The sequence below is a fragment of the Dipodomys spectabilis genome, unplaced genomic scaffold, assembly GCF_019054845.1.
Source record: "Dipodomys spectabilis isolate Male_0828 unplaced genomic scaffold, ASM1905484v1 ptg000095l, whole genome shotgun sequence".
NCBI lineage: Eukaryota > Metazoa > Chordata > Mammalia > Rodentia > Heteromyidae > Dipodomys > Dipodomys spectabilis.
Genome location: NW_024870772.1, coordinates 26,134,288 through 26,160,313, shown reverse-complemented (window position 1 = coordinate 26,160,313; position 26,026 = coordinate 26,134,288). Strand labels below are relative to the sequence as shown.

Here is a 26,026-nt window from a genome sequence, read left to right as displayed (position 1 = left end):
CTGAACTCTGGGCCTGGGCGCTGTCCCTCAGCTCTTCAGCTCAAGGCTAGTGCTCTACCACTTGAGCCACAGCGCCACTTCTGGCTTTTTTCTTTTTGCTTATGTGGTGCTGAGGAATCAAACCCAGGGCCTCGAGCATGCAAGGCAAGCGCTCTACCACTGATCCACCTTCCCAGCCCGGCAAAAGAATTCTTTAAGAAAGCTATTTATTGGATTTTGGATCATTTTACTGTTTAGTAGCAAAATAAAACTTATTTCCCTGTTTCTCAAGCAGTAAAAATCTTAATTTAGTTTTTCATGTTGATGTAGTTAATATAGCAAGTATAAGAAATATGCTTTTCAGGGCTGGGAAGGTGGTTCAGCGGTAGAGTGCTCGCCTTGCATGCTCAAAGCCCTGGGTTCGATTCCTCAGCACCACATAAGCTCAACGGAAGACTAGCGCGTTGGCTCATGCCTGTAATCCTAGCTATTTAGGAGTCTGAGTTTTGGCTATCACAGTTGTTTTTTGTTTTTGGTCGTGGGGCCTGAACTCTGGGCTGAGCTCTTCAGCTCAAGGCTAGCGCTCTACCACTTGAGCCACAGCACCACTTCTGGCTTTTTCTGCTTATGTGGTGCTGAGGAATCGAACCCAGGGCCTCAGGCATGCAAGGCAAGCGCTCTACCACGGAGCCACCTTCCCAGCCCCTGACTATCACGGTTGGAAGCCAGCTTGGGCAGGAAAGTCTATGACTGTAAGTGGAGCTGTGGATCAAATGGTAGAGTTCTGGCCTTGAGCAACAAACAACACACAAAAACAAAAGAAAAAGCCAAGCCGGGCTGGGAAGATGGCTCCGTGCTGGGGCGCTTGCCTAGCACACGTGAAGTCCTAGGCTGGATTCTCCAACAGCACAGACACAGAAAAGGCCGGAAGGGGTGCTGTGGCTGGCCTTGAGCACAGGCGGTTCAGGGACAGTGCCCAGGCCCTGGGTTCAAGCCCCAGGACTGGCAAAAAAGAAAACAAAACCCTCGGGGACAGTGCCCAGGGCACCGAGTTCAAGACCAGGACCCGCACAAAAAGAGAAAAAAGTGAAACGTTCCATCTTGGAATGCAGGAAAACAAGGCGCAGAAGGCAGGCGCTCTGCGGGGAGGTGCGCACTCGGGATAGGGGAGCGGGACCAAGGGTTCCAAGGCGCGGGAGTGTGGACCGGCCCGAGGCCGGCAGCAGGGCTCCGCGCGGCCGGCGCTCAAGGAGTGCGCATGCGCACAGCGTAGAGCCTGGCGCCAGGCGCGCGGCCTCGCCCGGCGCGGCGGTCCTCACGAAAAGTACTGCGGCGCGGCTCACGCCCGTCACCCGGCAGACTCCACAGCCATCCGGACAGATCTACCAAGAGGACCTGACGCCGGCGTCGACTGCGGCTGTTACGCCCCCGGGAGCGCGTGAGGACCCCGGGGTCGCGGCGGGCTATTGGCCGGCCGCGGCGCTCGCTCCCAGAATGCAGCGCATGGCGCGTCATTGAAGAGAGACCATGATGGCGGCGGCAGCGGCGCTGGGGCCCCCCGAAGTGATCGCCCAGCTGGAGAACGCGGCCAAAGTTCTGATGGTGAGGATGCCACGCAGCCCCTCCACCCCGCACCCCAGGGTCCGCGGGGGTCCCCGGGAGCCCCTGCGGCGCCCGGCCTGCGCCGCTCGCCGGTGCTGGGCGGCCGCGGAAGGGCCCTCTCTCCGGGCAGCCCTGGGAGGAGAGGGGGCGGCGGTGGCGTGGCGCAGGAGCCTCCGTCCTCCTCTCCTCCCGCCGTGGGCTCGCTGTGGTCCCCCAGGGGCTGCTCCCCAACCTGGCGTTGGGCTGTAGGAGAGAGGATTCCCCCCCGGGCCGCGGGGTGAGCCCCACACACGGGGCCCAGCAGGCGGTGCGGGACGCGGGGAAGCCAGGTCGGGGTTCGCGGGCATCCGTGGGGCCGCGTGTGCGCCGCTGGGAGCTGGTGCCAGGGGGCCGAGGAGGAAGGAGGGCCCGGGTCCGGGTGCACTCAGCTCCCCCTAGGTGCGGGCACCGCCGGGGTAACCGCAGCCGGCGGCACGTGGAGGGACCGGCCGGAGAGCGCCAGGCCAGTCTATGGGACCAAGGTCAATGTGGGAGGTGGGGGGGGGGGGGGTCAAACTTGGTCCAGAATCCGAGTCTCGGTGGGCTGCATCTTTTGGAGAACCGAGGCTTTTGCTGTGCTTGCTTCCAACTTCATGTTCTCAGACCACACTCGGAGAAAGTTTGATGAGGTCATTTCCTCCAGAAGAGTTTAGGGGTTGCCCGGGCAGGATTAAACGATTCCACGCAGGGAGCATTCGGCAAGGATCTTCAGTCACTTAGTAAACTGGATGTTAGGTGTGCTGGCTCTGCTTCGTTTCTGTAACTTAGGGCACTTATGTGTTTGGGGGAGGTTTTTAATTAAAATTTTTTTTTTTTTTTAGTTTAGAGGCTCATTTGATTACTTAAATTGGTTGACTTTCTAAGAATTCAAAGTAGCCCGATTGGTTGTTTTGGGGGGCTTTTTTTTTTCTTTTTGGTTTGATGTTTAGGGCCGTGTTCAAGCATCATACTTAATATTTGAACTAATTTTAGTAGACCTTTTAGTTTTGTTTCTACATAAAGCCGATATTTTAGCTTCTTTAGAAATCGGGAAGGCTTCTGGGCACTGGTGGCTCATTACATAGGAGGCTGAGGTCTGAGGATTGCGGTTCAAAGTCAGCCCGAGCAGGAAAGTCCCGTGAGACTCTTTTTTTTTTGGTCAGTTGTGGGGCTTGAACTCAGGGCTGAGAGCTCTTCAGCTCAAGGCCAGCGCTCTATCACTTGAGCCACAGCGCCACTTCCGGTTCCGGTTTTCTGAGTGAATTACTGGAGATAAGAGCCTCATGGATTTTCCTGCTTGGGCTGGCTTCTAACTGCTATCCTCAGGCATTAGCCCCCTCAGTAGCTAAGATTGCAGACCTGAGTCATGGGGACCCGGCTTAGGGGATTCATCTCCAGTTAACTACCAGAAAACCGGATGTGGAACTATGGCTCAAAGTGGTAGAGCACTAGCCCAGGGACGGTGTCCAGGCCCTGAGTTCAAGACCCCCCACAGACCAAAAAAAATTAGGAGTCAGGTTAATGGATTTTTTTTTTTTTTTTGCCACAAAACTGACTAGAAAGGGGCTGGGAAGGTGGCTCAGTGGTAGAGTGCCTTTCATGCATGAAGCCCTGGGTTCCATTCCTCAGCACCACATAAGCAGAAAAAGCTGGAAGTGGCACTGTGGCTCAAGTGGTAGAATGCTAGCCTTGAGCTGAATTGCTGAGGGACAGTGCCCAGGCCCAGAGTTCAAGACCCACGACCGACCAAAAAAAAACAAACCCTAGGAAATATGTATCCATGCCCTAACAAAGCAGCTCTGGGAAAAAAAAAAAACTATCTAGTATTCTCCTTCATACAAATTTCTTAAAATCCCTAACCTACAGTGTTTCCTGAAATCCCTGAAATTTTCTGAGGCTCTGTTATCATTACATTTTGGAAAAAGATGCAACTCAACAGGGCTTTTGTATTTAAATTGATAAGATAAAACCAGTGGTTATTATTGGTCTAGTGTAATTTAGTGTGTTTGAAAGTAACTTTCCTCTTTCTTGGTAAGTGTGTTTTTTGTCAACTATAAAGGATAGGTAAGAAAAATGATAAATACTCTTGAATGCTAGATTTTGGTCTTGATACTTTTTAAATCCTTTATTTTATGAATCCTTGTAAAAGCTTCACAAGGCTTAGAAACCAGAACAAGAGCTTGCATGTATTTAAGTGGCCAGGGTTACATGATTACCATGCTGCTGAATTAGGGCTTCCATTCTGATTTGCCTCCATTTAAAGCTGAGTATTTTTCTACTTTACCCCATTACATCTTATATGTGAGGTATAGTCAAAAGATTGGCAGTTGCTCTATTTCCTTAATCTGAAAGCTGTATTCCATTACGATTATTAATAGCTAACAGTTTTGAGGTGTATACTGTGTTTGAAGCAGTGCCAAGCACTTCACATGTGTTTCCTTATTTAATCCTTAGAAATTTGTATGTGGGTATATGTAGTGGGTGGAGTAAGGAGTTAACATATATGTGCTAGTGATTTATCCAAATTTTTGTGGAAAGTGTTAGTAGGGTGAGGGCTTAAACTCAGGTTTGTTTGTTTCCAGTCTATGTTCTTAACCTACAGTACAGTAGAACCAGAAAGGAGGTAAATAAATGTGCTTGAGAATAGTTAAAATTGTTAATACTCTTTCAGTTTTGGTTTTTGTTCCAATGCAAAAAAGATTATTGGGGGGCTGGGAGCAAACAGCCAGCTCACTGGAAATTGAGAGAGAGGAGGTAAGGGGAAAAAAAACCAAAACAGCTCTTTTGTGCTAGCTCTGGGGCTTGAACTCAAGGTCTGGGTGCTGTTCCTGAGTTTTTGGCCCAAGGCAGCCCTCTATCACTTGAACCACAGCACCACTTCTGGCTTTTTTAGTGGTTGATTGGAGTTGAGTTTCATGGTCTTTACTTAACTACTTACTGGGCAAGCTTTGAACCATGATCTTAAGATTCAGCCTCTTGAGTAACTAGGATTACAGATGTGAACCACCAGCACTCAGCTAATGTTCCTTCAACTTTTAAGCATTAGGGAAAAAAAAAAAAAAAAAATATATATATATATATATATATATCAGTTGTGGGGCTTGAATTCTGGGCCTGGGTGCTGTCCCTCAGTTCTTCAGCTCAAGGCTAGTGTTCTACCACTTGAGCTATAGCACCACTTCTGGTTTTCTGGTGGTTTATTGGAGATAAGAGTTTCACAGGCTTTCCTGTCCTGGCTGGCTTTGAACTTGGATCCTCAGATCTCAGCCTCCTGAGTAGCTAGGATTACAGGCATGAGCCACTAGCGCCTGGCTAAATTTTTCCAGAAAACTGGCGTTGTGGCGTTGTGGCTCAAGTGGTAGAGCCTTAGCCTTGTGCTGAAGTGCTGAGGGACTGCGCCCAAGCCCAGAGTTCAAGCCCCGCAACTGACCAAAAATTAAAAAAAAAAAAATTTCTAAAAAGGACTTCAGCACTTATTAATCCGAGGGGCCGAGTAGATGTTTTTAAAATTATAAATTGCTTTATTTTAATGTCAAATGTTTTAAGATAGTAATAATTAATGATGTATTTCTTTTTCTTTTTTTTTTTTTGGTTGTGGGGCTTGAACTCAGGGCCTGAGTGCTGTCCTTGTGCTCTTCAGCTCAAGGCAAGCACTCTACTGCTTGAGCCACAGCGCCACTTCTGGTTTTCGAGTGGTTTATTGGAGATAAGGGTCTCACAGACTTTCCTGCTTCGGCTGGCTTTGAACTGGGATCCTCAGATCTCAGCCTCCTGAGTAGCTAGGATTACAGGTGTGTGAGCCACCGTCGCCCGGCAAATGATATATTTCATAAATATTTTTGTATATTTTCCTTTTTGTATAGTTTTCTTTTTGTATATTTTCCATTTCATTCTTAATAAGCATCATAGTATTTTAGTGTATAGAATAATCAGGAGAACTTTTCATGAAAAGTAGATATCTAAGTGGGTTTAAGATGGATATCAGAAGGATATTATAAGCAAATTTTGTTGTTGTTATTGTTTTGGGTGTATTGGTTTGAACTTGGGACCTTACCCTTGTTAGATACTCTACTGTTGAGCTGTACCTCCAGCCCTTAATTCTTTTTTTTTTTTGCCAGTCATGGGGCTTGAACTCAGGACCTGGGCACTGTCCTTGAGCTGCTATTTTTTGCTCAAGGCTAAGGCTTTACCACTTGAGCCACAGTGCCACTTCCAGCCTTTTCTGTTTATGTGGTGCTGAGGAATCGAACCCAGGGTTTCATGCATGCTAGGCAAGCACTCTACCACTGAGCCACATTTTTAGCCCTCTTGGGTAATTTTTGAGGTAGGGTACAATTTTTGCCTTGGGTGACCTGAGTGTGATCCTTCTGTTGATGCTTCCTATTGTAACTGGGATTATGAGCCTGTACCACTATGCTGAACTTTTTCTGTTGAGATGGAGGAATCCTCTTGAACTTTTTTTGTGGAGGTTGGCCTGGAACCACAGTCCTTCTCATTTCAGACGCCTGTGTAGCTGGGATGAGAGTTGCATGTTACCTTGTCCAGCTATTTGTTGAAATAGGGTCTTGCCAGCCTTTTTTTTCCCCCCAGGCTGGCCTGAAACTGCAATCTTCCCAATCTGGTGGTTGAAAAATAAGAGTATCATTGATTTTCTTGCCTGGGGCAGCTTTGAACCACGATCCTCAGATCTTGGTCTCCTGAGTAGCAACGATTACAGGTATGAGCCACTAGTACCTGGTCAAGTCAGTTTTCCTAGTCTGTTGAGAGGCTTGAACTCTGGGCCTGGGCACTGACCCTGAGCTTTTCAGTTCAAGGAAAGCACTCTACCATTGAGCCACATCACCACTTCTGGTTTTCTGGTGGTTAATTGGAAATAAGAGTCTTATGGACTTCCTGCCCAGGCTGGCCTTGAACTGTGGATCCTCAGATCTCAGCCTCCTGAGTAGCTAGGATTATAGGCCTGAGCCACTGTTGCCCAGCTCAAGTCAATTTTTTATAAAGACATAAAATTGAAAGAATTAGTGTCACCTGAACTTTTTCAAAACAGGTTGAGCCAGGTTCTTGCCACAGAATATTGAGTAATGAAGCAATTCTTGCTTAATGAGTGACTGGATGAGAATTCCATATTTTCTTTTGCTCTTGATTCTTGAGTTTAGGAAAATTTATGTAGGACAGCATTTCTGAACCTCACCTCTATGGATATTTGGGGTTGGATAATTCCTATTGGGAAGAATTGTTGGCAGTATCCTGACCTTTCTATCTGCCAGTAAACTCCCCAGTTACAGCAACCCAAAATCTAGTATTTCAGACACTGGCAAATATCTCTTGGGGACAAAATTGCCTTCATTAAGAACCACTGATGAAAAACATTATCACCTGAAACTCAGGGTCTGAGATTATACTTACATGATCAGAGTTACCATCACTAAATACAATCTAGACAATGCTGTAAGAACTTTGGGCAATGATAGAAATGTGCCAAGGGGATATCTACTAGTCATGTACAGTAGTGAGCACTTGAAATGTGGCAAATGTGGAACTAAAAATTTGCTTTTTTAAATTTAGTTCTGGGCTGGGAAGGTGGCTCAGTGGTAGAGAGCTTGCCTTGTATGCATGAGGCCCTGGGTTCGATTCCTCAGCACCACATAAGCAAAAAGAAAAAAGCTGGAAGTGGTGCTGTGGCTCAAGTGGTAGAGCACTAGCCTTGAGCTGAAGAGCTGAGGGACAGCGCCCAGGCCCAGAGTTCAGGCCCATGACTGGACCCAAAAAAAAAAAACCAAAAAATTTAGAAGTTCTAAAGTGGCTAGTGTCTACTGCATTTGAAGCCCAAAGAGTTCTGCTAGCTGTCTTTGTGTATTGCTCTTCTGATTTGCTATGCGATGTGAAATGTCTTTTTTTTTTTTTTGTGCCCATCCTGGGGCTTGAACTCAGGAAGGATCTGGGTGTTGTCCATGATCTTCTTTTGCTCAAGGCTAGTAGTCTGCCACTTGAGCCACAGCTTTATTTCCTCCTTGCTTGCTTGCTTGCTTTTCTTTCTTTCTTTCTCTTTCTTTTTCTTTCTTTCTTTTTTTCTTTCTTTCTTTCTTTCTTTCTTTCTTTCTCTCTCTCTCTCTCTCTCTCTCTCTTTCTTTCTTTCTTTTGTAGTTTATGGAAATAAGAGTTTCAGACTTCTCTGTTCAGGCTGGCTCTGAACCTCAGTTGTTGTAACTCAGCCTCCTGAGTAGCTACGATTATTGGCATATGCCTCCAGTAACTGGCTTTTCTTAGTGTCAATCTTTGTCTTTATGGGTGGAAAATGAGTAGTTAAATAAAGACTACTGGGCTGGGAAGGTGGCTCACTGGTAGAGTGCTTGCCTTGCATGCATGAGGCCCTGGGTTCGATTCCTCAGTACCACATAAGCAGAAAAAGCCGGAAGTGGCACTGTGGCTCAAGTGGTAGAGTGCTAGCCTTGAGCTGAAGAGCTGAGGGACAGCACCCAGGACCAGAGTTCAGGCCCCACAACTGACCAAAAAAAAAAAGACTACATAGATGGTGCTCCAGATTTCTTTTATGTCTTCTTAAAAGAGTGTGCTATACTTTCAAGCAATGTCCTAAGAAAATTAAGGATAATGTAAGTTCAGTTACTGCCTTAATTAGGCACTCTTCCATGTTCTTTTTTTTTTAATTGAGATTAAGTGATTACATAAATTTCACAGTATTGTGGGATAGTGATACTTAAAGTCACAAACACATTTTAATCTTCACAAGGCAAATTATTATCATGATCTATAATGCTTGTGAATTATATGAGTTTTGATCTTCCATGTGTTTTTTTTTTTTTTTTTCCTTTGTTGGTCAGGGGGCTTGAACTCTGGGCCTGGGCCTGGGCACGGGCACGGGCACGGGCGCTGTTCCTCAGCTCTTCAGCTCAAGGCTAACACTTTACCACTTGAGCATAGTGCCACTTCTGGTTTTCTGGTGGCTTATTGGAGATAGTCTCCCGGACTTTACTGCCTTGGCTAGCTTTGAACTGCAATCCTCAGATCTCAACCTCCTGAGTAGCTAGGATTACTGGTGTGAGCCACCAGTTCCTGCCCTTAGTGTTTCTTTTTAAGAGACCAATGATTTCTGTATTTCCCAGGCTGATCTTGAGTCCCTAGGCTCAAGAAATACTTCTGCCTCAGCCTTCCAAGTTACAGATGCATGCTGTGATCCCTGGCAAAATGTTGTTTTTTTTTAAAAATTTGTTTGTTTTGTGTGTGTGTGTGTGTGTGTGTGTGTGTGTGTATATGTGTGCTGAGGATTGAACCCAGGACTCCATACATGCTAAGCATGAACTCTTGACAGTGAATTACAGTCCTAGCTCCTGTATAAGTTTTTATACCAGTTTGAGATATTTCTCCATTATAATTTGTCTGAAATTTAGGATCTTAAGTTAATTAAATGGGTTTCTCATTTTTGATAACATGGTCTCTTTACCTTAAAATGTAAATACTGTAAATGGAGTAGATTGATTTTCTAATGTTAACTCAGTTTTACATTTTTGGGATAACTAGCTGGTCAAATTATAGATTATTTTCTTTATTATTATTTTTGGTTGGTCATGGGCTTGAACTCTGGGCTTGGGCACTGTCTCTGTGTTCTTCAGTTCAAGGCTAGAGCTCTACCACTTGAGCCATAGACCACTTCTGGTTTTCTGAGTGGTTTATTGGAGATAAGAGTCTTACAGACTTTGCTGCCCAGGCTGGCTATGAACTGTGATCCTCAGATCTCAGCCTCCTGCGTTGCTGGGATTACAGGTGTGAGCCAGTGGTGCCCGGCAATTGATTCATGGAATCTTTTTTTTTTTTGGCCAGTCATGGGGCTTGAACTCTGGCCCTGGCTGCTGTCCCTCAGCTCTTCATCTCAAGGCGAGTGCTCTACCACTTGAGCCACAGTGCCACTCCCTCTAAAGTTCCTTTACATGCTAATTTCCAGCTTCTGTTTCTTCCATAAAGGTAATCATAGTTTTAAAGTTGCTTTTTTTTTTTTGGGTCCGGTCGTGGGGTCTGAACTCTGGGCCTGGGCGCTGTCCCTTAGCTCTTCAGCTTAAGGCTAGTGCTCTACCACTTGAGCCACAGCACCACTTCTGGCTTTTTTCTTTTTGCTTATGTGGTGCTGAGGAATCGAACCCAGGGCCTCTGGCATGCAAGGCAAGCGCTCTACCACTGATCCATCTTCCCAGCCCCCAGTTTTAAAGTTGTGTATCAACCAGATGTAGTGGTACACAGCTCTATTTCCTGAGGTAGAAGAATCCAGAGTTCAAGGCTGGCCTGGACTATGTAGCAAGAACCTTTCTCAAAAAAAAAAAAAGTTTTTGCTTATTTCTTATTTTTATAATTTTTCCACACAAGTAAATGACATATACTATTTTTACATGAAAGTTCTGTTGTACCTCTCTTACTTCAGGGTAATTTTCAATTTGTCCATGTTGTTAAATAAGTCAGTCATTTAATTGCATTATAAAGCACTGCATGCTGAATGCTCCATTATACCCTATTTGTGGTAATTCCAATTGTTAGTATTTCCCCCTTTTGGTGTGCTATAGGTACACCTTTGTATATGTAGTGTGTGTGTGTGTGTTTGGGAGTTCTGTGTGGAATGAATGACTGGAAATAGACCTTAGACTACATGGGCCTTGTTCAGGACCAGCTTCCTAGATGACCTTCAGTTCTAACTTGTCTATTCCCTTGATTTCACCATTTTATAACAGTTGAGTAGGAGGCTATCCAAACCTCCCAGATATAGGTATCTGTCAGAATTGATAGCTCATTGTTCTAATTTGCATGTATAATTGTAGTGAGGTTGAATTTGCTCCTGCATTTTTAAAAGCCATTTTCTACTCTGAATTGTCCAGTTTAATAGCCATTGGCTTTCTTTCCTTCTTTCTTCCTTCTTTCTTCCTTTCTTCTTCCTTCTTTCTTTCTTCTTTCGTTGGTTGGTTGTGGGGCTTGAACTGTGGGCCTGGGCACTGTCCCTCAGCTTTTCAGCTCAAAGCAAGTGCTCTACCACTTGAGCCACAGCACCACTTCAGGTTTTCTGAGTGGTTAATTGGAGATAAGAGTCTCACGGAGTTTCCTGCCTGGGCTGGCTTTGAACCTCAATCCTCAGATCTCAGCCTTCTGAGTAGCTAGGATTATAGGCCTGAGCCACTGATGCCTGATACACACAGCTCTCTTTCTCTCCTGACTGGCCTTAAACTGCAGTCCTCCCAATGTCTGTTTACTGAGTAGCTGAAATTATAGGTGTGAGCCACTTCACCCAGGTAGAGGGTTCTACTCAATATAGTTGAACTTATTAATAACAAAAAGGGGTTTGTCCTTATATTGCTTAAGATATTCTTCTCTGCCCTGACATCATATTTATTTGTGTTTTCTTCTTAATTTTTTTGTTAAGGTTTTTCTTTTTCTTTTTCTTTTGCCAGTCCTGGAGCTTGAACTGAGGGCCTGAACACTGTCCCTGAGCTTTTTGCTCAAGGCTAGCACTCTACCACTTGAGCTACAGTGACTTCCATCCTTTTCTATTTATGTGGAACTGAGGAATTGAACCCAGGGCTTCATGCATGCTAGGCAAGCACTCTGCCACTAAGCCACATCCCCAGCCCTTGCTTTCATTTCTAAGTCATAAATTCAAAACTGTGTAGAAAATGCATACAGATCAAATTGTATGCTTTTGTGTCGAAACAGCCAATTGTTCCTGTAGCATTTCCAATAGTCTTTTACTCACTTCCTTGTCATCTACTGTAGATTGTTTCTGAGAAGTCTTTGTGTTTCATTATTTTTTTTTCCTGTTCTAATAATGTTTAAAAACTTTTTTTACACCTTCATAAACTGACTGGATAAGACCTCCCTTTTACTGTTTTTTCAAAATTCCAGTTTTTTGCATTATTCATGTGTTTAGTATATTTTCTGTCAAATAGTACTGGTTTTCAATCTGACTTTAGTATTCTCACTTTAGTTTTCATGATTTTGTAAAAAAAATGATATTTGTAGTAAACCAAGAATATCTAGATTTTCCTTCTATATATGTCTGCAAGATATTAGTCCACTGAAGTTTGTATCTCATAACAGTAATGCTTAAGGAACTTCAGAGTAAATGCTTTAATGGCACATGGACTTAGGGTCAGACTATGATTTTTTTATCTTGAGTCTTGAACGTGCAATCTGTTTCTTCATTTGTAAAAGGGAGAAAGATAGTTTCTTTTTTTTATTAATATGTTTTTTTAATTGTGAAAATACCGTACAGAGGGTTTACAATTACATGAGCAAGGAAATGAGTACATTTCTTATCAAGCATTGTTGTCTCCTTTGTTTCCCCTTACCATCCCTGCCCTCCCATATTCCTCCCCCCCCCCCCCCCCCAAGATAGTTTCTTTAGGGCTGTGGTAAGATCAAGTCAAATAATACATGTAAAAAAATATAGCATTGTGGGCTGGGAATGTGGTTTAGTAGTAGAGTGCTTGCCTAGTATGCATGAAGCCATGGGTTTGATTCCTCAATATCACATAAACAGAATAAGCCAGAAGTGGCACTGTGGTTCAAGTGGTAGAGTGCTAGCTTTGAGCAGAAAACTCAGAGGCAGTGACTAGGCTCTGAGTTCAAGGCCCAGGACTGGCAAAAAAAATCTCTCTCTGTCTCTCTCTGTCTCTCTGTCTCTCTCTCTCTCACACACACACACACACACACACACACACACACACACTCTCATTGTGTCTGGCAAGTAGATGGTGGCCATTGTTGTGTTTTTTTTTTTTTTTGGTCCGGTCATGGGGCCTGAACTCTGGGCCTGGGCGCTGTCCCTCAGCTCTTCAGCTCAAGGCTAGCACTCTACCATTTGAGCCACAGCGCCACTTCCGGCTTTTTTCTTTTTGCTTATGTGGTGCTGAGGAATCGAACCCAGGGCCTCATGCATGCAAGGCAAGCGCTCTACCACTGAGCCACCTTTCCAGCCCGCCATTGTTGTTAAGTTGTATAAAAGTTACAATTATTGCTTCCTGGGAAATAGGTCAATAAGGAACAAATCTCCAAGATGTAAAGATTGGAATTTCCCACTATTTTGACAAAAAGCTTAGCAGTATAATGGGAGAAAGATTCAGGTTGAATCAGTGAAGCCTGGGCTTGTGGACTCCTGTGTGCATATCTTTTAATAGAATTCTGTAAGGGCAGGGAGTATTTTCCTTGCTTTTTGATCCTTAGCTTCTTGGAACATATAGTCCTACTTAAATAGGTTTTGAATAGAAACATTCAGAAATATTGCTTTATCTCTCTTTCTCTTGTCTTGCCTCCCCTCAACTAAATATATACTAAATCCCTTCATCAGTAAGTAATCTTCCCAGTTGAAAAATTGGGAGCTGGGAGCCAGTGGCTCATGCCTATAATCCTAGCTACTCAGGAGGCTGAGATCTGAGGATTGTGGTTCAAAGCCAGCCTGGGCAGGAAAATCTGGGGGAACTCTTTATCTACAATTCACTACTGGAAAACCAGAAGTGGTGCTGTGGCTCAGTGTGATAGAGTCCTAGCCTTGAGCTAAAAAGAGCTCAGGGACATTGCCCAGGCCCTGAGTTCAATCCCCACAACCACTACTACCACCAAAAGTTGCAAAATTTTAACTTTGAGTTACTGGTGGTATTACCTTTAGGTTTTGTAAAGTGAAGGTAACTAGGCTTTGGTGGTGGGATGATGAAGTTGGGCAGGAACATATCTATTGTCTTTTGTTGGGATGATTCTTTCAAAACAGTTTTCCCTATCCTTGCCCCCTGTTTTTTTTATTACCTTATTATATATATATATATATATATATATATATATACACACACACACATATATATATATATATATATGTATTTTTTTGTTCGGTAGTGGGGCTTGAACTCTGGGCTTGGACGCTGTCCCTGCACTCTTCAGCTCAAGGCTAGCGCTCTACCGCTTGAGCCACAGTGCCACTTCCCCTTGCCCCTGTTTGTCTGATGATCTCCCCCTCTCCTAGGTTGTGGGGCTTGAACCCAGGACCTGGGCACTATCCACTGGCTTTGAACTGCAATCCTCACATCTCAGCCTCCTGAGTAGCTAGATGCGTGCCACTTCTGCTGATTCCTCTCTTGCCATCATTCACCCCACTGCCATCTCCTATTGTTGCCTCCTCTTCTGATTCTTTTCATTTTATCTCAAATGTGAGCCTCTTAAAGCATTTTTGCTGTGATGGGCACCTGTGGCTCACTCTTGTAATCCTAGCTACTCAGGAGGCTGAGATCTGAGGATTGCAGTTCAAAGGATTGCAGCCCAGGCAGGAAACTTTTTTTTTTTTTTTGGTTATGGTGCCTGAACTCTGGGCCTGGGTGCTGTCCCTCAGCTCTTGAGCTCAAGGCTAGCGCTCTACCATTTGAGCCACAGCACCACTTCTGGCTTTTTCTGCTTATATGGTGCTAAGGAATCAAATCCAGGGACTCATGCTTGCAAGACAAGAACTATACTACTGAGCCAACTTCCCATCCCTCCATGAGACTCTTATCTCCAATTAACTACCAGAAAACTGGAAGTGGTGCTTTGGCTTAAGTGGTAGAGTGCTCGCCTTGAGCTGAAGAGCTGAGGGACAGTGCCCAGGCCCAGAGTTCAAGACTAAGGACTAGCCAAAAGAAAAAAAATAGTTTTTGCTTTTTGTGGCAATGAGAACAGTGAAAGGGTCCTTTGTTATAATTTCTTTCCAAATGTTTCTGTTTAAAGAAGGCACTGTAAAACACCCAGGAGCCTGTTTTGGGCCTTAAAGGAGGACTTATAGAAGAGATCTGCCTCTTCTAATTTGTGGCATGTAAGTATAGTTTCTGTTCAGAGTTAGAATGCTGCTGTCATACTCCTTGAGTTTATGTTCTAGTTCAACTTCTAGCTAATTTGTGACTATGGGTACATTACTTGAACTGTATCTCAGTTTCTTCACCTGTGAAATGACTAGTGCACTAGTCCCCTTACTGCAGTGGGTACATTCTAAGAACCCCAGTCGATACTTTAAACCAATTCTATAATGTTTTTTCCTATATATTCATACCTATAATAATGTATACTTTTTTTGTTGTTGTTTGGTCGTGGGGCTTGAACTCTGGGCCTGGGCACTGTCCCTCAGCTCTTTAGCTCAAGGCTAGTGCTCTACCACTTAAGCCACAGCGCTGCTTCTGTTTTTTTGGTGGTTAATTGGAGACAAGAGTCTCCTGGACTTCCTGCCCGGGCTGGCTTTGAACCATGATCCTCAGATCTCAGCCTTCTGAGTAGCTAGGATTACAGGTGTGAGCTACCAGCGCCCAGCTAAAGTATACCTTTTTTTACATTAGGGCTAGCAAGAGAGAAACAGCAATAATAATGAGATAGAGCAGTTTTTTTTCTGATCAGTTGTGGGGCTTATACTCTGGGATTAGGGGCTATCCCTGAGATTTTTTGCTTAAGGCAAACGCTCTTCCACTTTGAGCTGGGCATAGTTGGGCATAATTGTCTCATGGACTTTCCTGCTGGGGCTTGTCTTTGAACTGCAATTCTCAGATCTCAGCCTTCTGAGTAGCTAGGATTACAGGTGTGACCCACTAGTGCCTGGCATATTTATTTACTTTTGAAATAGGGTCCCAATATGTTGTTCAGAATTGACTATACTCCTGGGCTCCAGTGATTTTCCTCCCTCCTTCCCTCCCTCCCTCCCTCCCTTCCTTGTTGTGGGGCTTGAACTCTGAACTCTGCTCCTGGGCACTGTCCCTCAGCTCTTCAGCTCAAGGCTAGTGCTCTACCACTTGAGCCACAGTGCCACTTCCGGCCTTTTCTGCTTATGTGGTGCTGAGGAATCGAACCCAGGGCCTCATTCATGCATGCAAGGCAAACACTACCATTGAGCCACCTTCCCAGCCCTCAAGTTATGTTTCTGTGGTAGCCTGCCTGCTGAGAAGTTGGGACTAAGGCACATACTAACAGATCTTTTCCTCAAGAGTGAATTCAGAATTTTGGTTTTAAGAAACTCAAGTCACTAGGCAACAGTGGCTTACTCCTGTAATTCCAGTTACTCAGGAGGCTGAGGTTTGAGGATTGTGATTCAAAGCCAGCACCAGCAGAAAAGTCTCTGTGATACACTTATCTCCAATTAAGTACTCAAAACTGGGAGTGGTCGATTGCTAGCCTTGAGCAAAAAGAGCTCAGGCCCTGAGTTGAAGCTCCAGGACTGGGGGAAAAAAAATCAATGCCATCCTGTAACTTAATGGATTGATTTGATGATTTATTTTTTCTTTTGGTCCTAGAGCTTTAACTCAAGACTTGGGTGCTGTCCCTGCCCTTTTGTGCTCAAGACTAGTGCTTTGTCACTTGATCCACAGCTCCACTTGTTGGCTTTTAGAGGTTTCTGATGTGATGATTTTATTGTTTGTAGCATATTAGTCAACTAAGTGGCTAGTATTAACTTTTAGATTATATTATTATGGTGGTTCAGGCTTTTAAATTATATATTAATTGTATAATGGCAATTTTATTATGACATTTTCGCGCATAATGTATCTCAACCTCAACTGTTACCCTTGACCTACTCCCCTTAAAACAATTTCACTAGGTATTATTGTTGTATATTCATATATACAAATAAACTACTTGGACCAAATTCATTTTTGTTCACCCCTTTTAACCCTCCTTCCAAGGCACCTCACTATTTCCCATCCCAGCCTGTTTTTCTTGCACCAGGAGACTTCACTATGGTATTTCAGACATGCATGTATTTGAATGGCCCTCTCTGCTGCTCCTCCATCCCTCTTAAGATCAACAGCTTGCCTTGAGGTTCCTTATGCAGTCTTCATACATAGTTGCACTATATTTCTTATTCATTCTCCCATCTTTTTTTTCCCCTCTCCCTTCCCTTTCTCCTCATCTTTCTACATAATCCCATAGTTAGACTTGTGCTTTCTATATATGTGTATCTATATGTATACAGGTATATAATTTTTTTTTTTTTTGCCAGTCCTGGGGCTTGAACTCAGCACCTGGGCATTGTCCTTCAGCTTCTTTTGCTAAAGGCCAGCACTCTACCACTTGAGCCACTTTGCCATTTCTTGCTTTTTCTGTGTATGTGGTGCTGAGGAATAGAACCCAGGGCTTCATGCATGCTAGGCAAGCACTCTGCCACTAAGCCACATTTCCCAGCATATAATCTTTTTTTCTTTTTGGTCTGGTCGTGGGGCCTGAATTCTGGGCCTGGGCGCTGTCTCTCAGCCCTTCAGCTCAAGGCTAGCACTCTACCACTTGAGCCACAGCGCCACTTCTGGCTTTTTTTTTCTTCTGCTTATGTGGTGCTGAGGAATTGAACCCAGGGCCTCATGCATGCAAGGCAAGCACTCTACCACTGAGCCACCTTCCCAGCCCTCCCAGCATATAATCTTATGTACATGTTTATGAATATGTGTCTTTTAGGTCTAGCTTCCACGCACAAATGAAAACATATATTTGGAGTTTTTTTGTTTTTGTTTTTTTTTGCCAGCTCTGGGGCTTGAATGTAGGGCCTGGGCTCTGGCTGTAAGCTCTGTGCTCAAGGCTAACACTCTACTACTTGAGCCACAGTGCCACTTCCAGCATTTTTCTGTTTATGTGGTATTGAGGAATTGAACCCAGGGTTACATGCATGCTAGGCAAGCGCTCTACCACTAAGCCACATTCACAATCCTATATTTGAAGTTTTGAACTTGTCCTATTCTACATGTTCTTCAGTTCCCTTTTCCTATAAACGATATTTCATTTTTTCCCTAATGACTGTGTAGAATTTCATGCTATATATGTATCATATCCTTATCCATTTATCTGTCGATGGGCACCTCTGCTGATTCCACAGATTGCTATTGTGAGCAGAGCTGTAATAAACATGGATGTGAGTATCTTTCTTGTATTTACTGTCAGATTAGACATACATCCTTTGAGCATGTTTTCTACAGATATTTGATCGAGTGGTAAGGTAGGGGCATAAAGAGAGGTAATTTTAAGTTTCTTGAGGAGTCTCTATACTTTTTCTTTCCTTTTTATTTTGGCAGTCGTGGGCTTGGCCTCTGGGCTTGGGCGCTGTCCCAGAGCTCTTCAGCTCAAGACTAGCTAGTGCTCTACCACTTGAGCCACTTCCGGTTTTCTGGTGGTTAATTGGAGATACGAGTTTCACAGACTTTCCTACCCTGCAGCCTTTGAACTGTGATCCTCAGATCTCAGCCTCCTGAGTAGCTAGAATTACAGGTGTGAGCCACTGGTGCCCACCTGGATTATTTTTTCTTTCACTGTTGTGCTTTTTTTTTTTTTTTTTTAAAGCTCTTTGTATATTCTGGATTTTATCTTTTTTATCCCCCCTTGATCACGGGGCTTCAACTTGGAGGTCTCCAGAAGTGCCTGTTGTTGAGTGTGGAAAAAAAGATGTGTTTTAAAAAGGATAAGTCTTCTTTTCCTCCTCTTCCTTTTCTTCTCTCCTTTTCTTCTCTCTCTGCACACACCTCCATCTTGTACAGGCTGGCAGTTCCCCCGCCCCCCGATAAATTCTTTTCTGCCTGAACCAGGTGGCAGTGCCTTTTGGTGAACCTTGCATCTGGTGGGAAAACCTGAGAGGGGTTTAGTGTCAGGAGTTGCTGGATCCCCTCATCTCTATCCAAGGGTAAATCTGCCTTCGGACGGCCTCTTCTTGGTCCCTTTACCATTGCTATCTAAGCATCCACCACACTGTCTTTTCATCTTCTCTCTACATCTGCCCCTGCCTCACAAGATTTCTTTCAGATTTTATCCAAAGATGTGTACACATTCGCAAGCAAGGAACCATTATTACTGTCTTCTTCCGGACCAGACAACATCTCTACCTTTTACCCCTAAAACTGACACCCCTTGTCAGCCAGAAGTAACCAGAGAGAGAATTGGCTCCCCTCCCACCCCCCCCCCTTTTTTTTTGGCTGTTCTGGGGCTTGAACTCAGGGCCTAGGCACTGTCCCTGAGCTTCTTTTGCTCAGGGTTAGCACTGTACCACTTGAGCCACAGCACCACTTTTGGCCTTATTATGTGGTATTGAGGAATTGAACCCAGGGCTTCATGAATGCTAGGCAAACATTCTACCACTAAGCCACATTCCCAGCCCTTGACACCCCTTTATCACTATCAAAGTCTGCCCAGGAGAGTAGCCCCTTCCCCCTTCCTCCTTGGGAAAGACAGCATGTACCCTTATGAGAAACTGAAACCAGTAATCACCTGTCAATCACCTGTGAGACTCTGAGGTCACTTCCTGAACTGCCCGGGTCACGCCTCCTTCAGACAATAAGCTGCTGGAATCAGCTGTGGTCACACCTCACCTTTCCCTATATAATCCTTCTCAAACACAAGTTCCCTCTCTCCTTCCTCCTCTTCTTCCTCTTCTTTTCCCCTTCTTTTCTCTCATCAAGTGCAGGCTGGTAGTTTGCTCCCCTCTCCCCTAGTAAACTTTTCTACCTGGAAAAAAACCCCAAACTGATAAGTTCCTGCTTGCTTGCTTGCTCGCTCCCTCGCTCCCTCTCCCTCTCCCCTCCCCCCTCCTCCCTCCCCCTTCCCACCTCCCCCTCCCTCTCTATTTTTGTGGTCGTGGGGGCTGAACTCTGGGCCTGGGCTCTGTCCCTTAATTCTTCAGCTCAAGGCTAGTGCTCTACCACTTGAGCCACAGTGCCACTTCCTGCTTTTTTTCTGCTTATGTGGTGCTAAGGTATTGCACCCAGGGCCTCATACAAGCGGGGCAAGCACTCTACCACTAAGCCACTTTCCAGCTCCTTGCATTCTTTCTTTTTTCTTTTCTTCTTTCTTTCTTTCTCTTTCTCTTTTTTCTTTCTCTCTCTCTTTCTCTCTCTCTTTCTTTCTCTCTCTCTCTCTTTCTTTCTTTCTTTCTTTCTCTTTCTCTTATTCTTTCTCTCTTTCTGTTTTTCTCTTTCTCTTACTCTTTCTCCATCCTTCCTTTTCACCTTCCCTCTCTCCCCCTCCCTCCCCCTCTGTCTCTTTCTTTCCTCTTTCCCTCTTTCCTCTCTTTCCTCTCTTTCTCCTTCCTTCCTTCCTTCCTTCCTTCCTTCCTTCCTTCCTTCCTTCCTTCCTTCTTTTCTTTTCTTTCATTCTTTCTTTTCTTTCTTACTGTTATAGGGCTTGAACTTGGAGCATGGGCACTTTCTCTGAGCCAAAAGGCTCCATGCTATGACTCTTTGAGCCACATGGCTACTTCTGTTTTATTGGAGATAGTCTCATGGGCCAGGAGACTTCTGTCTCTGGAACTACCAGAAAACCAGAAATGGTGCTATGGCTCAAAGTGGTAGAGTGATAGCCTTGACCAACAGAGCTCAGGGATGGTGCCCAGGCCTTGAGTTGAAGCTCCACCACTAGGGGGAAAAAGTCCCACAGACATTTCCTGCCTAGGCTGGCTTTGAGCTGCAGTCCTCAGATCTCAGCCTCCTGAGTAGCTAGGATTACAGGCATGAGCCACCAGCACTCGGCATCTTTATCTTTTAGCTGTTGAATAGCTAGTGAAGGTTTTCTTCTTTCTGTGGATTGTCTGTCATGGATTGTTTGTGATTCTAGTAATTATTTCTTCCTTTGTTGTAGTCCCATTTGTCAACTCTTACTCTTGTTTGTTGAGCAGTTGGAGTCCTTCCTATTCAGAAAATAATTACCTGGAGTCTGGGAAGGTGGCTCAGTGGTAGAGTACTTGCCTTGCATGCAAGAGGCCCTGGGTTCGATTCCTTAGTACCACATAAGCAGGAAAAGCCAGAAGTGGCGCTGTGGCTCAAGTGGTAGAGTAGTAGCCTTGAGCTGAAGCGCTGAGGGGCAGCGCCCAGGCCCAGAGTTCAGGCCCCATGACTGACCAAAAAAAGAAAAGAAAAGAAATAATTACCAGTGTCTATAACTTCCAGGGTCTTCCCCATGTTTTTCTGTAGTACGTTTAAAGTTTGAGGTTTTACTTTTGAGTTCTTTGATTGATTTGAAATTGATTTTTATATCTTTTTTTTTTTCCTGCCCTGGGGTATAAACTTACGGGCCTGAGCTTTGTCCCTGAGCCTCTCTGCGCTCAAGGCTACTACTCTACCGCTTGAGCCACAGTGCCACTTTTTCTGTTGATGTGGTACTGAGGAATCCAGCCCAGGGTTTCATGCATGCTAGGCAAACACTGTACCACTAAGCCACATTCCTAGCCCCTTGATTTTTTTGTGCTGGTACTGGGGCTTGAATTCAGAGCCTGGTCACTGTCCTGTAGTTTTTCTGCTCAAGATTAGTGCTCTGCCACTTGAGCGACAGCTCCACTTCTGGCTTTTTGGTGATTAATTGGGGATTTGTTTCACAAACTTTTCTGCCAGGGTTGGTTTTGAATTGCAGTTCTCAGATCTCAGCCTCCTGAATAGTTAGAATTACAGGAGTTACCCACATGATGCCCAGCTTTTTTTTTTGATCCTGGAGCTTGAACTCTGGGCCTGAGTACTGTCCCTGAACTCTTCAGTTCAAGGTTAGGGCTCTACCAGTTGAGCCACAATGCCACATGGTGGTTAATTGGAGAGAAGAGTCTTTTTTTTTTTTTAAAGCATAGAATCTTGTGTGTACTAGGCAGGTGTTTGACCACTTGACTTACCAGCTCTTTTTTTTTTTTTTTCTTTAATTATATTTTAGAGTAGACTTTTTTTGTTAATGCCTGTGCCAGACTGGATTGTAACCTTCCTATTTATATTACTTGTGTACCTGGAATGACAAGTGTGTGCCACAACTACATCTATCTGTTGGATGAGATGAGACTTCATTAACTTTTTACTCAGACTGTCTCGATCCAGTAGTTGGGATTACAGGCATGAGCCACTGTGCTCAATGTGTATTTTTTTTACATTCTGTGTTTTGTAAATGAAATAGCGTTATCACATTAATACATTCAGAACTGTCCTTTTTGGTTACAAGTGCATTTGACTATTAGGATAGCTTTTAGATTATTAGTTTTAGAAATATTTTGTTTGGAGACTAAGTAGCATATTACATTTTGTAATTATGCCTCTGTGGTCTGTTTCAAAGGTAGTGAGTTAAAGAATGATTCAGAAATTTCGTAGTAATTCTGAGTTCATTTGTATATAGAACAGAATAATGTGAGAGTAGTGCTTACTGATAAGTACGTGTGTGTGTATGTGTGTGTGTATGTGTGTGTGTGTGTTCAGGATACAGTAAGCAGATGTTAATGATGAGATACCTTGTTAAACTAATGTTATTCAATTGGAAAGAATGGTTGGAATAGGAATTGAGAAATGGAAGGAAAAAGTACCTCTCGATTATAATTAAGCCATTCACAGTATTTAACTTAAAATCTTTTCTACCTCTCCTCTCCCTCTCCCTCTCCCTCTTCTTCTTCCCTCCTGTGCCTTTGACTTGAATTCAGTGCCTGGGAGCTGTTCCTGAACTTCTTTGCTCAGTTCTGGCACTCTACCATTTGAGCCACAGCTCTGCCTCCAGTTTTTTTGGGTAGTTAATTGGAGGTAAATTTCTCTGCCTGTCCTGGCTTTCAACTGAGATCCTTAGATCTCAGCCACCTAAGTAGCTAGGATTACAGGTATGAGACTGGTGCCTGGCTAAAATCTTTTGAAAGCATTAAATACTTTAATACAGTTCCTTTTTTTTTTTTTTTAAACAATTTTATATTCAGTTTTATTAACACTGTTGTACAAATTAATGATGGAACTTGCTGTGATATTTGTATACATTGATTAATCCTGCATTGATTATGTCCACTTAGCTTTTCCATGCATTCTCTGGCTCCCTTCCAATTTCTAATGGTCCCTTGTTTACTTTCAGGGCATTTTTTTTCCTTCTTAATTTCTCCATATGAAAGAAAACATGTAATACTTGTCTATAAACCCAGTTCTGTAATGGAAATATTTCACTTTTATCTAGAGACCTGTAGAGGGTGCTGTATCATTAGAAATTGTCATCTGGCTTTAATTAATTACAGGAATTCACTTGAGCCAAAATGTAACAGATGTTACACACACAAAAAAAACCACAAACTGTTTGGAGCCAGGTACCAGTGGCTCAAGCCTGTAATCCAGGCTACTCAGGAGGTTGAGATCTGAGGATCATGGTTTGAAGCCAGCCCAGGCAGTAAAGACTGGGAGACTCTTATCTCCAGTAAACTACTAGGAAAAAGCTAGAAGTGGTGCTGTGGCTCAAGTGGTAAGAGTGCTGGCCTTGAGTGAAAGCTCAGGGACAGTGCCCAAGCTCTGAGTTCAAGCCCCAGGACAGGCCAGAAAATAAAACTCTCTGCACTTAGAGTGACTGATGTTGTAATTGATATATACAACGTCTGTTGATCAGTGTGCTTGGTTAAATATATTTTTCATCTTTCAGATCTTTTGATTTAGTTGAAATTAGCATTTTCTCTCTCTATATTGGTTAGAATAATAGGGTTTATTTTTCCCACTAGCCAGACAAAATTGTTTAAGGCTAATTATCCAGTTAGATGGTAGAAGAGTATACATTTACTATTTGCAAATGGAGAATTAGAGTACTCTCTCCCCTTGTCTTCAGTTCTTAACCATAGAATAGAAGTATATATTTTAGGTAAGTCTGATTCAGAGAATAATATCTTAAAAAGAAAGGTAGTTTCACCAGAGTGGAATTTTAAAACCTGGATACGTATTAGAAGTTGTTTTGGGTAAGATGGGAGATTTGCTTTCTGGGCTTTCAGAGAGGATTTCCATAAATTCCAAACTTTAACTTCATTGAATTTTTCTAGCTTAATGATGATTTTAGAAGATTTGAGGTAGAATTATTTGATCTTTTTATCACCTCTTTACCCCTCCCCCCCCCTTTTTTTTTCTTAGTGGTAATAGATATTGAACTTGAATCCTCCCAGCTTGATAGACCGGCACTCTTCCTCTAAAGGCACACTTCTAACACATTTTTACATTGTTATTTTTGAGGTAGGGTTTCACTTTATGTCTGAGCCAGCCTGGTTTGGAACTTCGTCCTTGTGCTTCCTCATGTCCCTGGGGAGGACAAGCAGGTATCCAGCCATTGGTTGACATGGAGTCTTACAAACTAATTTTTGTTGGGGCTGACCTATCACAGACATACCCAGATCTCAGTTCCCCAAGTAACTAGGATTATAGATGTGAGCTACCATCCTAGCTTGATCCCATTATCTTAAAAGATGGTTTTTAGAAATTTCTGTTTAGTAACTTGGCTCCAGCTTTACCAGTACTGACATTTAAGTCGTTACTTGGATATTTTGGAGTAAAAGGCTATACAAATTTCCTTATCTTTTTAAACTTACAAAAAATGGTTTAGATACGTACATTTTAAAAATGGGGGACTGTGATGAATTCTAATGCAGACCTTGCTAGGAATTTCTTACCTTCTTGAAATCATATTTTAAGTATTATGATGTCCTATATTTTTTTTAATTAAGCAAAAATTTGTTCCCCAAACTATCTCTTACAAAAAGATAAAAAGCATTTTTTCTCTTGTGAGTAAAAAGATTATGGTTTAAGCTTTCTCATTAAAAATACTTTTTGTTTTTAACTCTTAAGGCACCACCTTCCATGGTCAATAATGAGCAACGCCAGCACGCAGAGCACATATTCTTATCATTTAGGAAATCAAAATCACCATTTGCAGTTTGCAAGCATATTTTGGGTAAGTATACACTTTAAAAGTATCCCAACATAATCAGATCTGGTTTTTGTATTTGTATAATAGCTACTTTACATTCTTTTTAATATACCAGATTTTTGCAGTTAATAATTTTCCACTAATTATTATTCTACTGCAGTGGCTTTAAGGAATTTTACAAAAAAACAGAAAGGAAACTTTTTTTTTAAACACGGGTTTTTTCTCCCCTGCATATTTTTTTCCATATATTGTTTAATAACTTGTTTTGCTATTAACCATAAGATGAAGGCTGTTAATAATGATGCAGCAAGACAATTTTTACTGTTGTTTTCAAATGTCATAATACTTGTTATAGGACATAATATCTCTTACCATAATTTAGTTTGAAAATTAAGACTGTTTTGGAAGGTTCTATAATTTCTTTTGTTTTTTCATAGTGTTTTACATTAAAAAAACTACTTTGTACTCAGCATACTTAGGAAATATCAGTCACTTCTGGGTAGGTCATTTCTATATTGTGAAATAAAATATCAGTTTCTGCTTTTGTTAAATATATGTTATGAGACCATACATCTGACATATGTACAGAAATGATCTTTTTTTTTTTTTTGGTTTGTTGTGGGGCTTGAACTCTGGGCCTGGGTGCTGTCCCTGAGTTCTTCAGCTCAAGTCAAGTGCTCTACCATTTGAACCACAGTGACACTTTCGGTTTTCCGGTGGTTAGATGGAGATAAGAATCTCACAGATTTTCCTTGCCTGGGGCTGGCTTTGAATCATGATCCTCAGATCTTGTCCTTCAGCTTTTTTTTTTTTTTTGATCCATTGGTTGGCTCAAACTAAGGCTTGAATGCTGTCCCTGCGCTGTTTTGCTCAAGGCTAGTACTCTACCACTTTGAGCCACAGCACCACTTCTCATTTTTCTGGTGGTTAATTGGAGATTAACCCAGGCTGGCTTTGAACCTTGATCTTCAGATCCTAGCCTACCGAGTAGCTAGGATTACAGATGTGAGCCACTAGCACCTGGCTATTGCTGAGATTTTGCTCAAGGTTAGCATTCTACCACTTGAGCCACAGCTCTACTTCTAGCTTTTTTGGGATAGTTAATTGGGCTGGCTTCAAACTATGATCCTCAGATCTCAGTCTTCTGAGTAGTTAGGATCACAGGCATGAGCCACCAGTGCCCAGCAGAACCATCTTTTTATATAATGCTTATTTAAGGTTCTGAAAGGCAACCTTTGACCACATAAATAGATGGTTGAGTATTATGAACTAACAGCTGACCTTTTATTCTTATAGTTTTAGTAGAGCCTTATATTTTTCTTATATTTTCAATCTGGTTTTCAGATTGAAATAAACTACAAGAATGGTTATGTGTTAAATATGATTACTTGTCAGGGTTCATAAATCAGAGCTGTAGTGGAAAGAGTGCTGGTATTGGAAATAGGAGATCTGGCTTATCAATGGTACCTGTTGTATACTGTCATGCTTTTTTTTCATCTGAGATATAGAAGTAATGCATTGATAGATGTGGCTATCTTGAATTGTTGTAAGGAATGGTTTAATACCACATGTAAACATACTTTGTAGGCTGGGAATGTGGCTTGGTGGTAGAGTGCTTGCCTAGCATGCATGAAGCCCTGGGTTCGATTCCTCAGTACCACATAAACAGAAAAAGCCAAAAGTGGCCATTTTCTCAGGGACAGTGCATAGGCCCTGAGTTCAAGCCCCAGAACTGGCAAAAACAAATGAAAACAACAATAACAACAAAAAGTACTTTGTAAACAACTTAGAGCCA

General features: G+C 43.1%; 1 protein-coding gene across 3 annotated transcripts in view; it reads left to right on the top strand.

Annotated features, from left to right (window-relative positions):
• The first annotated feature begins 1,314 nt into the window (after window positions 1-1,314).
• The window catches only part of Xpo4 (exportin 4), a 112,942-nt gene continuing 88,230 nt past the window's right edge, over window positions 1,315-26,026 (top strand). The window contains exons 1-2 of one of the 3 annotated variants that reach the window (XM_042685327.1): window positions 1,315-1,581; window positions 24,150-24,255. In XM_042685327.1, the coding sequence (XP_042541261.1) occupies window positions 1,507-1,581; window positions 24,150-24,255 (181 nt within the window). In that variant the 5' untranslated portion in view covers window positions 1,315-1,506. Of the gene's footprint in view, window positions 1,582-24,149; window positions 24,256-26,026 lie in introns of those variants that run through there. The other 2 variants (XM_042685329.1, XM_042685328.1) reach the window with 2 other exon arrangements.